Genomic DNA, 15,934 nt, shown 5'->3' with positions numbered 1-15,934 from the left:
CCGAGCACACACAAATCACCCTTTAAACTGAACGTTGTTGTATTCATACTTTTAGTGCTGCCCTTAGGATTCATAATCTGCATGCCTCAAATCATGCCATTTCATTTAGCTTCCTACCTCCCAAACTATCCCAAGTTCTGAAATTTCTGCTCATCTATAATTCTAGCAATAGCATTAACTCTTCCTTTTGCGCACTACCCGTCATCCAGTCAACAACTACACGTGATGGTAATATCATCTTCAAGCTCTCGCGCACTCCCTTAAATTTCATCATCCAGTTTTTTAGTTTGCAGCTCACCTTCTCAACTTCTGAATTATCCCTCAATTTATCGTAATGCTACTCCTGCGCGGCTTCATGAAGGCCATGGCGGAGAGATCCCTATCATCCGAGAAGAAATCAAGGGGGAGATTGTTGCCTCATAGGCTGGTGGCGGCGCTGTGCTTTCTCTGCTTTATGTTCGGCTTTCTCTTCACCCGCCGAATCGCTGTGCTCCCATCATCATCGTCGCCGGAGAACAGAATAGCTGCAAACTCTTCCACCACTGTAACTACATATGAATCTAAGAACTCAATCGAGTGTCAGCATAAGAGAGTAAGTGTGTTAGGCTTCGTATGGGATGACTTTATTACTACTTCTTAAAACATCTCCAATCAAAAGTCTCATTTTTCACTCTAAAATATCATGAAACTAAAAACTGCCGTGATTCATCTCCAATCGAACGCCATTTTGCCCCGTAACGGTCGTTCTTTTCTTTCGCTCGTTTCTTCGACAAGTTCGATAGATACCAAAAAATGGCAAAGATTGAACTGTGACGTCGCACTGTTCATCCATGATGAAATGACGTAAGAATTGCCGCTTGGTTGGAGCGACGGAAGAACAGCCGTTCCATTGGAGATGCTCTTAAAGCAATTTTTTAGTGTCAAAAATTAAAATTTTTGTATTAGAAGGCTTCTTTACAAAGCATAAGAAAGTCATCATAAACGAAGCCTTAATTTGCAGACAAAAATAATCAAAATTAAATTATAATATTAATTTTGGCCACATTTGATTTATGATATAGAGATTAGGAGAGGGGATTTCGAAGGACATAATCGGAGAGGTGTCAAAGACCCATAAAGCCATTCAGTGAGACTTCAATACAAGCTTGCTTCTGATGAAATAATTACAATGCATATTATATTTCTTAATTACAACATATGTACGTAGGTCATTGGAAAAGTCAATTTCTTCACTTGAAATGGAGCTTGCAGTGGCTAGAACTAGCAAAAATTGGGGGCCACCTTCTTCCGGCAGAGGCCTCCAAAAGGCTTTCGTCGTCATCGGCATCAACACTGCCTTTAGCAGCAGTAGGCGGCGCCACTCGATTCGAGAGACTTGGATGCCTAAAGGTACTCACATACATGTATTTTTTTTAAATATGCAATTTTATTAAATTAGTTATGCAATTTTTTTTAAATATGCAATTTTATTATTAAAGTTTTTGTCAAGATCTTGATTTTATTATGTTCAGTATCCCAGTCATTTAGACAATTAGATGGAAAATAAAATAATTGAAAAGTCATCATAGTAAGAAAAAGAATTAAATTTCTCCTTTTCTCAAAATTAAAGTCTGGTTACTTTTATTTATAATTGCTCGAATATCAAAGAGCAAATTAATATTATAAATAAGATTCAATAATATGCATAGTTTTTTTTTTTTTTTTTTTTTTTTGATGCATAGTTGATGCTGCATTTTGGGATGGTAATTCTCAATATAAATAGTTTGTTACGTTTTCAATACTTTGGTCATCATATATATATATATATATATATATATATATATATATATATAAACCGAGATGAAAATTTTTGTTGAGCTAAGCTCATCAAAGAATAATTCTAATTTTCTTGGCATATATTATTCCACGTTGAAAGATACAAATTTACTATTACATGTGAATAAAGAAGTGATGCAGGCAAACTAATATGAAGTCACATGTCATCTAATAATCTGAATTACGCACCAATGGCTAAGCTCAAATCAAGATGAGCTAGCTCTCCTTTAATTATAAAAAGTACTAAGAGCCGAATACAAGTTGTTAATAGAACTTTCTTAAACATTACCATTGCTATATTTAGGTTCTAAGCTCTGGAGATTGGAGAAGGAGAAAGGTATAATAATCCGATTTGTAATCGGTCACAGTGCCACACCTGGGGGAGTACTGGATCGCGCTATCGACGCGGAGGAAGCAGAAACAAAGGATTTTTTAAGGCTTGAGCATGTGGAAGGTTATCACGAGCTGTCAACGAAGACGAGGGTGTTCTTCGCCACGGCTGTCTCTATCTGGGATGCAGATTTCTATGTAAAGGTTGATGACGACGTGCATGTAAATCTAGGTGATGATCATTTTCTCAAGTACTTCTCAAATCTAGTTTCCTTTTGATGCACATATATCCATTCTATATAGAAAAGTTGAAAAGTTGAGACTAAAAAAGTTGAGAAGTGTTGTAGGAATGCTGGGAACAACTCTTTCACGATACAAAACCAAGCCGAGGGTGTATGTCGGGTGCATGAAGTCTGGGCCCGTTCTATCACAGAAGTAAGTGCGAACATTTATGCTTTATTTCTGGCATGTTACGTGAAGTAGGGGTGTCAATTTTTTGACACGACCCGAAATCTGATCAGGATCCGATCCGAAAAAATTTGAGTTTGGATCAACCCGTTTGCGAAACAGGTCGGGTCCGTGTTCGGGTTTCTGACCTGTTTGAAAAACAGGTTGGGTTCAAGTTGACCCGAAAACCCGCGGGTCAACTTGTGTCTCACATCGCTCAGTCGCTTCGGCCTGCCGTCGTACCGGTCCCGCGTCAATCAGTCGCACTCGCACACAGAGTAGCGGACTCGCTTCCATTGCCATCGTCTCGTAGGGTCGAACTCACGCCGTCCCTGTGGTCCTGCACCGGCTGCAGTGCCGCCATGGCGTCTTCCCCGCACAGGGCTCGAAGTTGCGTTGCTGCCCGCCTTGGCATTTTCCCCGCACTCACGCTCACAATAGCGAACTCGCGTCAGACACAGACTCGCGTTCGAACTCAGCCCATGGCACTCGGGTTCGCGGGTCAGGTTAGGTCAACCTGATAACCCAACGGGTCAGGTTCGGGTGGACAAACTTGACTTGTTTGCCAAAATGGGCCGGGTTCGGGTTAACCCGTTTAAGCCCGGTCAATTCGGGTTGGACCCGAACCCGACCCGTTGACTCAAATTGACACCCATAATGTGGAGGGAACTTTGTTATATATGTATATATATATTGTTTGTATATGTTATGTTATTTGTTTTCCATTGAAGAACGTTTTCGAGAATTTTGAATTCTTTTACTTTTACTTTTGCAGGGGGGTGAAATATCATGAACCAGAATTCTGGAAATTTGGAGAAGAAGGCAATAAATATTTCAGGCATGCCACGGGTCAAATATATGCCATCTCAAAGGATCTGGCAGCATATATCTCTATAAATGCGTAAGGATTTTAACATTACTATTTTTTTTATATATATTTTTAATAGAGTGGGGTTTGGGAGAACCAATGTTTAGGATCGACTAAGACAATCTTTTTTTAATATCCTACATAAAAATAACGAAGTAAATAATCGGGACTCAGAAATTTTTTTTCTTTGAAAAATCGATGAACAAAAAACACCGTGGGCCTTAACATTTTTAAGAAGTTGGGGTAGTATGAAATGAGTTCCAAGATTTTTCTTTTCCTCTCTAATATTTGAAAAAACATCAATATATTGCAATATGATTGAGTATACCAACTACTCAAACTGGATGTATAAAGCTCCATTACTCCAATAAATGACCGTTTCCTCAAGACAATATATATATATACGTGAATTATCCTTAAAATGCATGTCTTCAAGAAAGCGCAAAGACCTATTATTGCCTCTAGATGATTAGGCAAATTAGGTGATTTGAACCTGGGTGAGATCAGGAGGAATGACTTCCATCAACCATCAAACCACATGCCCGATCTCTTGATATTGCTTTACAATTGATATATATATATATAATATTATATATATATATATAATATATATATATATAATATATAAGTAATCCTTGGATGGGTGCACGAATCTCGAGGCAAAAAATCGAGTTGAAAATGCTTCTAAAATTAAAATTCTGAGACCAATCCAACTATAATTTTAACAAAAAACTTACAGTCAAACTAACGTCTCAGAAGATAAACCCAACGACACAAAATAAAGTGAAATCCATGCCAAAAAAATAATAGCCCAAATCAAGGGTTCAAAAGCATAAATTCGAACTACCATAAACAATTCTAAACATGACATGCTTATAATCAAATCAGGCGACTCGACGAGCAGAATCCAACAAGCCCATATCGCTAAATTCTGATATATTAAAGACATTCAAATGATCAATAACTTTGTCTGAAGAGATCATTATCCTCAAACCTGCTACATATGTTGGCCATTCATTCAGCCTGGTATCCTGCAACTAAAATGTCTCTAACATCCTAAAGCTAAGAACTGTGCCATAGCAATTCTCCATCTCACAATAAAGAGCCAAAGCTTTTAGCCCAACTGAGATAATTCTTCCAAGAAGTAGAACAATCTTCTTTAACACCCCGCCACAAACTGGCGCAAGACATATTTGACTATAAATTTTTTTTGAAAAAAAGTAACTTCAAGATTAAGTGAAAGGTCATCCATACCAATTTAGCACGTAAAGGACCCACTTTGGCCTTGCACAAGAAATGCCATCCTACGTCCACGCACAACCTCTTTTGGCAAGCATAATACCATCCCAGATACATAATGAAGCCCATTCAGCCATCTTGCTGGTATACCAAAATATATTCCTGCATAAATTCTAACTCCTTCAAAACACCACATGGAACTAGAGAATGTGTAGATAAAATTGAAAAGAGAAGCACCACTGGATTTATAAGAATAATTCTCCCGCGGGAGATTAATCTGCTACCCATATTGAATTTACCCAAGATTTTATTAATGGGAATGTTCCAAAAATCCGGCAGCCACTATCTCCTCAAAGCAGTCTTTCAACTCCTAAATAATTCATTTCTCTCCAACCATTTTAAAGCCCATAAAAGAAGAGATTACTTTCTTCTTATTTCTTTCTAACATATTTACCAAACAAAAGATAGAATACTTATGAGATTAAATACCTTTGGCCAATGCCACATACAAAATATTCCCAAACAATACAGCTTTATTTCCTTTACCATCTTTACATTTTGCTTCCGAGAAAATAAGAATATCATCAGCAATATAAAGTTGAGAAATTCTCAGGCCATTTAGAGAAATCTAAATACCCCATATTACTTCTTCTATGAATAAAACTCATTCGATAAATAATTGAGAACATAAAGGAACAAGAAGGGGACAAGGGAAAACCTTGCTAAAACCACTTCTTGCTTATCAATTAGAAGAAATCCCATTCACCAAGATAGAAATATCTTAATCTTCACACATTCCAATAATAAACCTCAGAATTTAGGAAGGAAAAACAAAATAGCACAAAACTTGGTTTTAAAGTCGGATACCCCATACATTCATATTGCATGTTCCATTAAATTTTTGAAAGCCACCAGCCCTTTAGTTGACTTATAAAATATGAACTTATGAAAGCACCTTCTGAGCTATCTAAACATGATTGGTAAGGAATGCCCTTTACAACAAAAAGCTGCCTTGCTCATCTGAAATCAAACTTGGAAGACAACTTTAAAATCTATTTAGAAGAATAATAACAACAATCTTATAAATAGTCTTACAAAGATAAAGGCTGAAATTTGATGGAACAATCGGATTATTGACCTTAGGAAAAAGCACAAATTAAAGTATCCTTCATCAAACATTCATCGTCCGCATAAGTAAAAATTTTGAATACATTCCCAAACTCTTCTTTAATAATATCTAATACACTTTAAATAGAAGAATAGTTAATACCAATCATTAACCCTGGAGGATTTTATTGGGATTTGATGCCTTCAGCACACCAAGACTTCTCCTTAGATTTTTGGTTCAAACAACACCTATCTGATTCCTCCAACAACTGCAGAGGAGCAGGCCACCATTCCATCAAACTGTCCCTTAACATTCCACTTGTTTTGAAGAATTTAAAAGAAAAGCTCATAATACCATCTTGATCTTCGACAACCAAAACCATTTTCATTTTGATTTTATGGAATCAAATTCCCATTTCTTTCTTGCATTCGCCAAAAAGATGAAAATTATTTTTGAGTTGGAAATCTCCATTTTGCAGCCACTTACCTTGGCTCATTGCCTCCCATGTGTTCCAAGTGTGCCATAGTACTATTTAAGCTCATTCACCTTGGCCGCTCACATGAGGTATTTTATTAGTAAAAAGTCCTCTTGAATTTTAAGATTCCCTCCAGTTGCAACTCTAGAATTTCTCTTTTTAAAGGTTTTCTTCAATATTATGAAATCTTTGAGCTTTTGATCTACTCTTAATAAAATAGAGCCTTCAATGATCTCTTTTGAATTTTGTATTAAGAATATAGCATGACTCCAAACCGCCTTTTTCAAGCAAAAGATTTAGCCACCACAGTAGAAGAAGGCCTTGATAAGAAAGCCCTACACATGCTTTAAAATCTAACAACTTTTCTTTGGAAGGTATCATTTAGATTTCACAATGTTAGAACCAACATGCAATGATCAGAGCTACCTTGAAAAGATGATGAACCACGCAAACAAGTGGAATAATTCAGAGCTATTGAATTTAAACAGACACGCGCTTGCTAGCCTTTAAAAAATTTAAGCTTCCTCATTCTTTTTGTTACACCAGTGAACTTCAGCCTAATAAAGCCCAATTCATGATAATCATTTATCCCCAATAAAACCCTTCATCTCCTTGGGTATTTGCAAAAAAAGAGAAACCTTTCCTGCCTCTATCATCCTTAGTAGAACACAATTTAAATCTCCTCTAACAATAACAGGCTTATCTTATGAAGAAAAAAAACTCTATTCTACTCTACAACTCCCTTTCTTATACCCTCCTTATTCCATAAATCGAAGAAATTAACCACACACCTTTTATTCAAAACCATTTAAATCACCAATAAAAATTTGAGATTGAAAAGATTCCAAGACCAAAAGGAAACAAACTAGCTTTATAAAGAATAATAATCCAGCTAAAGCCCTTCGGCGGGAAACATAAAAAGAAATTCCCACTCATATAGCAAAAATAAGACTTTAACTTCAATTTCTATCAACCAAAGATACTGTCTCCCCTACAAAAAACATCACTCCTTCATTAGCAATTCCTTTAATAATAGAGAAAGTTATTCTTTCTCATAGCTCCTCTACAATTCCAAAAGTAATATAAGACATTAATGATACAAGGGGATCCCTATACGCCTTTGCCTTTCCACTCCCATCATAATCTATTCTTAGGAATCATATAACCGGGCCTAATCTTTCCATTCCTTAGAATATTCCTTCACACAGTAAGAACCACAACCCTAAAAAATCGGGTCTTGAAAGAATTAGAAAATTCGTCCCCCTTCACCTCCCTAGGCTTATAGAATTATCTAGTTCACTCGTTCAAGCACCATCTTCCACCAAATCCTCCTCCTAATCAAACCACCCCATTCAACACATTAAACGGATTAATATTAGTATGAATATCATCACATTATGCAATTGAAACCATCTAGTAATATGAGAATTTTAGTTAATGAAATCTTCACATCAATTAGGACTAAAACAACCACAGGACATTCTAAGAATCTAACGCCAAATCTTACTAAGAGGTTCAACCACATCACTTCTTCCTAATAGCTCCAATTTAGAACTGAAGATTTACCTTACCATATGTGCATAATTCCAGCAACTTTAATCTCTTTTTGATCCATGAGTCATTTAAAAGTATTTGACATGAATGCATACTGAGCCTCCTTCCTCTTCCAAGAATTTTTAAATATTTCCTTCATAGTCAACATGGGATCAAGGATCATAATTAGTAATCCAAATCTCCACCCACACTCCTTCCCATCAGTAGCCACATTGTTGAACAAAAAAAAGAGATACCTGAAAGTTGTGTTAGCTTCCATTGCACTAAGAGATGGCAAAAACAGCCTTCTCCAAGCCTCCAAACAGAGTTACCAGTTTCCCTCGGGCTCCTTCACCTTTATTTTACCACGCTTTGAATAAGAGTTTTAAAAATAACCAGATTTTACCACGAATTAAAACAAAATTTTCAAATAACATTTATATTCAATTTTTTTGGAAAAATTTTCTAGAAGAACTTCGCACCAAAACAACCAAAGGTAATTTTGTATCAAGCTTATTTGAAAATGCAAACTCTTGCAAAATTTCCTGCCTCCCCAACTTTAAACATATTACCATTCAATCATATTGGTAGCCCACTTTTAAAGCAATCCTACTCATATTGATTTCATCAAAACATTGCAAGGAGAGATGTGGTATTCTAAATCAATGGATAAAGGAATATTTTCTCCAAAAACTTTCACCACCACAACACTTTTATAGCTTCTTGGTTTCTCCAATTTCATTCTGGGTTATATAATTTTCATTTGCAACCCATCATCTATAGTGATTGAATTAAAAATCAGTGTTTGTAACTCTGATATTTAGATCTTTTACCAAGTTTTTAGGGCAACTCCTCTTGAACATTGAAGTTCTTGGAAGGAGACACCGAATTGAAATTTTGTGATTACATAGATTCAAGTTACCCAACTCACATTTCCACACCAAAATTTATATCAGAAACACAATCTAACCATCACATTCTTGGGATTAGAATTAAGCACCTCTAGATCTCTAAACATAGCATTATGCTTACTCTCTCCACCCAAAACCCCACCAGCTCCTTGGATACAGGATCAGACAAATTACCACTCCAACCTTGGCATTAGAAATAAACATTAAGAGTTGTAATTCCTGAATCTGTTAACAAAAATCTTCAATCCCTGAAGAGGAAGATGGCTCCAGTATTCGAACCTCCAAAAAACAACTTCTTTATTGCCCTTCGGGAATAAAAAAAACTTATGGCTTAATTGAATCTTAACCTCTGAAACCACTCCTTTACCTTCCCAACTACTAGAAAATCTTTTAACCATTGAAGAAGGATCATCAATTGATAACTAAGGCCTTCATTTTTACAACCTCTGTTACGATCTCCAAACGACGGACGTATCCAGATGAAACTCCACTAAAAAGATCTCCGTTGAACGACCCGAGCCTTCTCCCATTTAGTCAAACGTATTTTGTAGCCACGCACCACCAAAGAGGGCTGGCATTCTTAGCTTGCCATCATCGGTCGGATATAGAAAAAGAGGCAACAAAAAAATTTTAAAAAATAAAACTTTCTCTTCTAAAAGCCTAAATGTTTCACAACAAATTACTGAGAGACAAATTAGTGTCACTTTTTGACATATAATATTTTGCAATCCAAAGCCAAATATGAAACACATATAATTTGATATATATTTATTAAATTAAGTTGATATATTTCTTTTTAATATCACCCTGAATCAAAAGAAATACCAATCTTTTATGGAGATATTATTGCCTTTTAAGCCGCAACTTCTTTGATCTAATTAATATACTTAATTTTATTGAAGCCGCAATGTTGATATGCATCTTATTTAATTTATTTTCATATATATCCAAATTATTCAACAGAAAGTATGATGATTCACCTGTTTGAGCAATATGAGGCGCAATAGTCCTGATTTATTATAGGTTTGACATTCGGAGAAATTCAAGTCTCATAAAGTAAAAATTATCAAATCACAAAACAACTCAGAAAGGTAAGCAAATATATATTTTCCAGCCTCTCAAGCTTCAATATATAAAAATAGGGGGCAACTGATATACAACAACAACAACAACAACAAACAAGCCTTTATCCCACTACTGGGGTCGGCTACATGATTCCTTTTCCTCCATTGTGTCCTATTAAAATCAAATTCTCGTTTAAATCTAATAATGAAAGGTCATTCCTATCATTTTCTAGACCAAGTCTTTTTAGTCTACCCTACCTTTCTTAACAATAAGTCAAATCTAATACCTTCTACTCTCTAACCCGGGTCATCACAAGGCTGCCGTTTTATGTGACCAACAAATCTAGGCGACTTTCTCTAATCTTATCTTCTACTGGGAGCTACTCAAACCCTTTTCACGTATTATGAACTTCATTTTCGTACCTATCTCTAAAGGGTAAAGCACTCATCCACCTTGAGCATCCTCATCTCTGCCACACTTAACTTAGTATTATGCTTCTCTTTTAAAGGCCAACATTCGCACCATAAAGCCATTGCAGGCCTCACTACATCTTATAGAATTTTTTCCGCTTAAGTTTGAGGGGTATATTTTATACATAACAAAGCCCGATGCATTCCTCCACTTCAACCATCCAACTTGAATTCCTGCTGATAATATCCCTATCTATTTCACCATCACTCTGAACAATAGATCCAAGATATCTAAAACGTGTACTATTATTAAATGACTTGAACGCCCAATAGTCACAAATCCCTGCACTAGGTTCTATTACTACTAAAATTACACTCCATATATTCGTTTTGATCTACTCAAGCGGAAAACCTTTAGACTTAAGGCTGACCTCCATAAATTTCAAGTTTATCTCAATCCCTCTCTAGTCTTAATCCACAAGAAGAATATCATCAGCAAAAGCATACACCAAGTAACATCTTCTTGCAAATGTCTAGTGAGAACATCCATGAATAAAAGCAAAAAAGATATGGGCTTAAGGCTGTCCTTGATGTAACCCAACCGAAATAGGAAATACTTGGTCAATCCACCTTGTGTTTGAAAGCAGAAGTAATAGCTCCTGCATACATATCTTTTAATGATTTGAATATAATCCGGCATTATTGAACGTCTTTATTTTCAAGAACTCTCCATAGCAGCTTCTCTTGGAACTTTATCATATGCTTTTTTCTAAATCAATAAATATCATATGTACGATCCTCCTTATTTTCTCTATATTTCTCATCAAAACATCTTAATAAATGTATTGGCTTTCCATAAGTCCGACCTACCCGGCATGATCCAAATTGAATTTTTGAGAAAAATTAAGTAATCAGCCGCAACCTATGCTCATAACTCGTCCATAGGTTTTTAAAGTATGACAAATTAACTTAATACCTCTATAATTCACACAATCTTTTGAAATCACCTTTATTCTTAAAAAATAGGAATTAAGCACACTCTTCTTCACTCATCTGGCATCTTCTTAGTTTCAAAATAGTATTAAAAAGTTTTTTAGTAAGCCATGAAAATTCCTTCAAATCTCCTAAGCATTTCCACACCTCTATTGGAATATCATCAGGTACAACAGCTTTTCCACCTTCATTTTCTTTAAAGCCTCTCTAACTTCAATTTTACTATACGCGATAAAAACATAAAATCTTTATTTTCATTTAGGGTGCTAAGGTCACTATAGTCAATCTATTTTCAACAAATCATCATTAAAAAGTTTTAAGCCAAAATATCTCATCCATCTTTTTGGGTTGGAATTTCAATCTTCTAAGAAAAGTATTTTTTATCTTCATAGATTAATACACTTCACTTGAACTAAATCCTTACTACTCCTATCTCTTTGATTGGCTACTTATACATATATCTTTCTCCCTCTTCAAGTATTAATCTATTATATAAATTCACTAAACAGCTAAATGGCCTTTGCATCGGGCATATTGTTCTTAGCATCCTTACGAGCCACTTTATATATTTCTCAATTATCAAGAATTTTTAAAATTAACCAATTTTTTATAAACAAAGCTTCTTATTTTTTAATTTTTTCTTGCACCATTAGGATTCCACCACAAACTATTTTTACTATTAGGAAGCTTTTCGCCTTTGATAACTCCAGGGCAACTGATATATCATAATAAAATTATCTTGATACGGGCATGAATCTCGAGGAAAAATCAAGTTGAAAGGTTTCAAAATTAAATCTGGAGAACATCCAAACTTCTAATTAACAACTTATAGCTGAACTGAAATTATAGACAAACCCAAATGACACCAAAATCAGTAAAATCCAAGCCCAAATGAACCCAAATAAAGGGTTCAAAGCATATTTGGAGGGTTCAAAGCTATAATTTCGAACTACCAAAAGAAATTTTAAACATGACATGACATTATAGTAAATTCAAGTAGGCTCAATGAGCTGAATCCAACAAGCCTAAGATTGTCAAATTCTGATTCATTAAGACATTAAATTAATCAATAAATGGCCCATGATCGAAGGGATTAAATATCAAGCCATCCATTAAAACCACTCCCATCTTGACCTTGATCCTCTCTATATTGGTACAATGTCATGTTCCACTCTCAAAAATACTATAAATAGCTCCCATTCTTCTCATGAGAGGGTGAAAGGAAAGAAGTAGAAAAAAGAGGGAAAGAAAGAGTTAGAATTTTTAAACTTTACTTTTCGCCGACCACCGTCGGAGTTTTCCTCGATCACCCTTGAGTTCTTGTTGACCAACTGCCGAAACTTATGCCATTCGTCGACCAAATGCCAGAGTTCTTCTCAAACCACTAATTGACTTCCACCTATTTACTGGCCTTCGTACAACTTTTGTTGGACTTTCGACTGGCCATCAAATATTGTCGAACATTACGCAGACTTCCTCTCCTAGCCATCAATCGAACACCACTATGAACTCTTTGACTAAACATCATCAACCTACAATCCTTTTCGGGCCTCCATCGCCTGACTACGGTCCTTCCAACCTCCGTTGCCACATCTACTATCATTCTGACCTCCGTACCTATAGACAATAGTCCTTCTAATCTACGACAGTAGACTAAGGCCTTTTCTACCTCCCATCACCTTCTGACTACAATTTCCAAAATCCGCCAAACCCATTATGGTCCTCCCAACCTCTTTCTCCTACAAAAATGCCCTTCCAAACCAACATTGCCAACCTACTTGTCTCTTCTAACCTTCGTCACCGATAGACTAAGTCCTTCCTAACAACTATCTCATGCCGACTACAATCTCTTCGACCACTGTCAAGCCGACTAACGATTTTTTTGACGCTTTGACGCTAATAACTATTATTCTTTTGACCATCGTAATTTGCTACCTTCCTTCCAACCCTATATTGTTGCGCTAATATGGTCCTTGCCGACGCAAAACAAACATATCAAACACAATTTCTTCCAACTCCCACAATATAATGCATTTTATAAATAAATAAATAATTTAAAAATTTTGATATATATTTTCCCTACAATCAGCTAAGAATTTCATTTCCTAAGGAAAGGATCTTATTTGTAATCAACTACAAACAATTAGTGGATTCATTCAACTAGGCCCAAGGGCATGTGGTTTTCCCCCCTTTTCTAGGGTTTCTAAGTAAAAACTATGGTGTTTCTAATTGAATGGTACACCCTCTTCTTTTATCTATTTTGTGTTGGATCTTTGAATAAAGCTGGATGTTAAACTTTATATTTCTCTCTCTGCAAATATTTCCAATGACACAAGACAATGATACTAAAAGGGCAACTTAAAGCGCCTTAAAAAGTATTTCATCCAAGAAAGGTATTAGTTTGATAGGTCTTATCCATAGATATTCTTCGCCCTATTTTAGTAAACTAAAGCAAGGTTTTATTTATCTGGGTTCTTAGTTTCTTAGAGAGATAAGCCCCTACAATAAATTATATCTTCGTGATAGAAAATTGTTGGTTAATGAGGAGATTAATTTTATTTTAGATTTGAATTTTTTTTTCAATATTTGATTCAATATTTGAAAAATTCCAATCAATTATTTTGAAAATACTTCTAAAATTTAATAAAATATTTATTTGGAAGAACGAGATAATCTCCCATAAGGAAGTTCAAAGGGGGCAAATGCATATGGAACTTAGCTCGCCTGGAGTGCATTGCCACCTAACCACCATAAGCACACAACATCTCCTTTCAACTTGGTATACCTGAGGCGGACCTTGGAAAGTTTTGGAATTAAAATCATGAAAATATGATCTAATGTATATAGATAATATGGCTATTAATTATCACTATAATAAAGGATCTAATTTAGATTATAAAATGAGGATTCATCAAGATGAATCAAGGTTTTAGAAGTGCACGCTAGCTATTGCAAACTTGATACAAAATACACTCTAAACTTAAAGAACCCTAAACCTACATTTTATTTTTAGCTAAGTCCAAATTTTCTTAAAATTTCCTAAATGTCCCAAAAAATTTCTAAGAAAATCCTATAGTAATAATGGCCCCATACAAACATAAAATAATAGACTTGGCCCCAAACATAATGGGATGTCACTGGCTTGTCTTGGCTTATGTGCTAGGGTAGTGTATGTTTTTAAGAAGTAATATGATGTATTGTATGCATGATTGGATAAAGGTGTTATATGTGTGTATGATCCCCTGTCATATAATCCTAAAACTAGCATAAATGTTCCTAGAAAGTCCAGAACAATGCACACAAAAGAAACCTTGAAAAAAGCTAACCCTCTAATGTAATCTACACGCCATATAAAATGAAATGCACAAATACTAAAGTCGACGAGATTGTGGTTGAAGAATAAAGTTTGTGTTAAGCTCTCTACTATGTTCCGATTTGTTGTCCACCACGATAGACACCACGCAGCTCGATCTGCGGCACGCGTCCAGAGAGTGGTGGCAGCTCTCTCCACCATCACAACATATATTATTATTGGAAGAAGATTTAAGTAATGATGAATTGATCGGAGTATGAGTATGTTATATTACTGTTGAATAGTGCACGATAATGTAGCGTGATAGGGTTCTATAAGATCAATTCTCCATAGAAATCGATGTAGGTTAGGTATAGTTCACTGGTATTATATTTGATACTTTAGGGCTAGGAGGTACCTCACTCACTTATTATATAGAAAGATAAATTGCTAGTTAGTTGCTGATGTAGTGGTGTGTTGTGGTGGTACCTATTAGTCATACGTAAGAGAGAATAAGATAAGATGTATAGTATAATATGCAAATTGTAGAATGGGTATACCTCATAGACAGGTGAGAGAAATATTGACTCTTTCGACACTGAGACTTAAAAGGTGAATTATGTTAGCTTGTCTTGGCGTCCAAGATGTTCTATGTTAGATATAGAGGTGAATTGTTGTTACTCAGTATCTATATGCATGATAATTTAGAATGACTCTTTACATTAAATTGAAGATCTAGGTAAATTTGGGTGTGGTATCATAATCTATAGATTTACTGTAAATAGGATGTAGCAGAGTGTGTGTAACAAGAAGTTGAGTTGGTCTGCACATGTAGGATGTTCAGATAGAGAGCGAGCGGCGTAATGCCATCTAATACTGATAATGTGAAATTTGCACTAAAGGATAGGGAGCACCAAATAGAACATGTAAATGTGTATGACATTCAGAGTATTAAAACAGCCTGACGTAATGTAACGGATTAAAGAACTGAAGCGAAGATGCGACAGTGTGAGTCAGGCACACGAAGCAAACCAAATCACCATCAGCCTAGCCTAGACTGAAAATGGTTCCCCTAATATAGCACTGAGGAAGTACGAATTGTCTCTGGGTTGAGAGTTTATGTTACTCATTTTAGAAATGTATGTTTATTGAAGTCAGAGAGGGATTATTTTAATTTAAGTTTAGTCCTTATGAATTTGGTGTTTTTATTATTTATATTTTAAAAATATTAAAGTTGATTATTTAATTTTAAGAATCATTTAAAACTAAGTGGACTTCAAAGTGTTAAAAGCCAACTAACTTATAGATTCTTTAAGGCTCATAAATTCTAATCTTCCAATTCCCTCATATATGATGGTTTGGGTTGCATAGAGTCTTGAGGATCTATTAATGGTTTTTATTAGGAGAGTTAGAAAGGAAAGACCTAAAGCAAATCTAATACATCATGC

At 35.4% G+C, this 15,934-nt stretch overlaps 1 protein-coding gene across 1 annotated transcript in view; it reads left to right on the top strand.

Moving 5' to 3' along the window:
* The first annotated feature begins 334 nt into the window (after positions 1–334).
* Positions 335–15,934, top strand: part of LOC110106567 (probable beta-1,3-galactosyltransferase 8) — a 56,912-nt gene continuing 41,312 nt past the window's right edge. The window contains exons 1-6 of the mRNA XM_028700821.1: positions 335–592; positions 1,062–1,126; positions 1,208–1,389; positions 2,120–2,377; positions 2,493–2,580; positions 3,368–3,493. Of these exons, the coding sequence (XP_028556654.1) occupies positions 335–592; positions 1,062–1,126; positions 1,208–1,389; positions 2,120–2,377; positions 2,493–2,580; positions 3,368–3,493 (977 nt within the window). The remainder of the gene's footprint in view (positions 593–1,061; positions 1,127–1,207; positions 1,390–2,119; positions 2,378–2,492; positions 2,581–3,367; positions 3,494–15,934) is intronic.

This window comes from Dendrobium catenatum, unplaced genomic scaffold (genome assembly GCF_001605985.2).
Source record: "Dendrobium catenatum unplaced genomic scaffold, ASM160598v2 fragScaff_scaffold_1595, whole genome shotgun sequence".
In the NCBI taxonomy this organism is placed as follows: domain Eukaryota; kingdom Viridiplantae; phylum Streptophyta; class Magnoliopsida; order Asparagales; family Orchidaceae; genus Dendrobium; species Dendrobium catenatum.
Note: the sequence above shows the minus strand (reverse complement) of the source record. Positions and strands in the feature narration are given on the sequence as shown.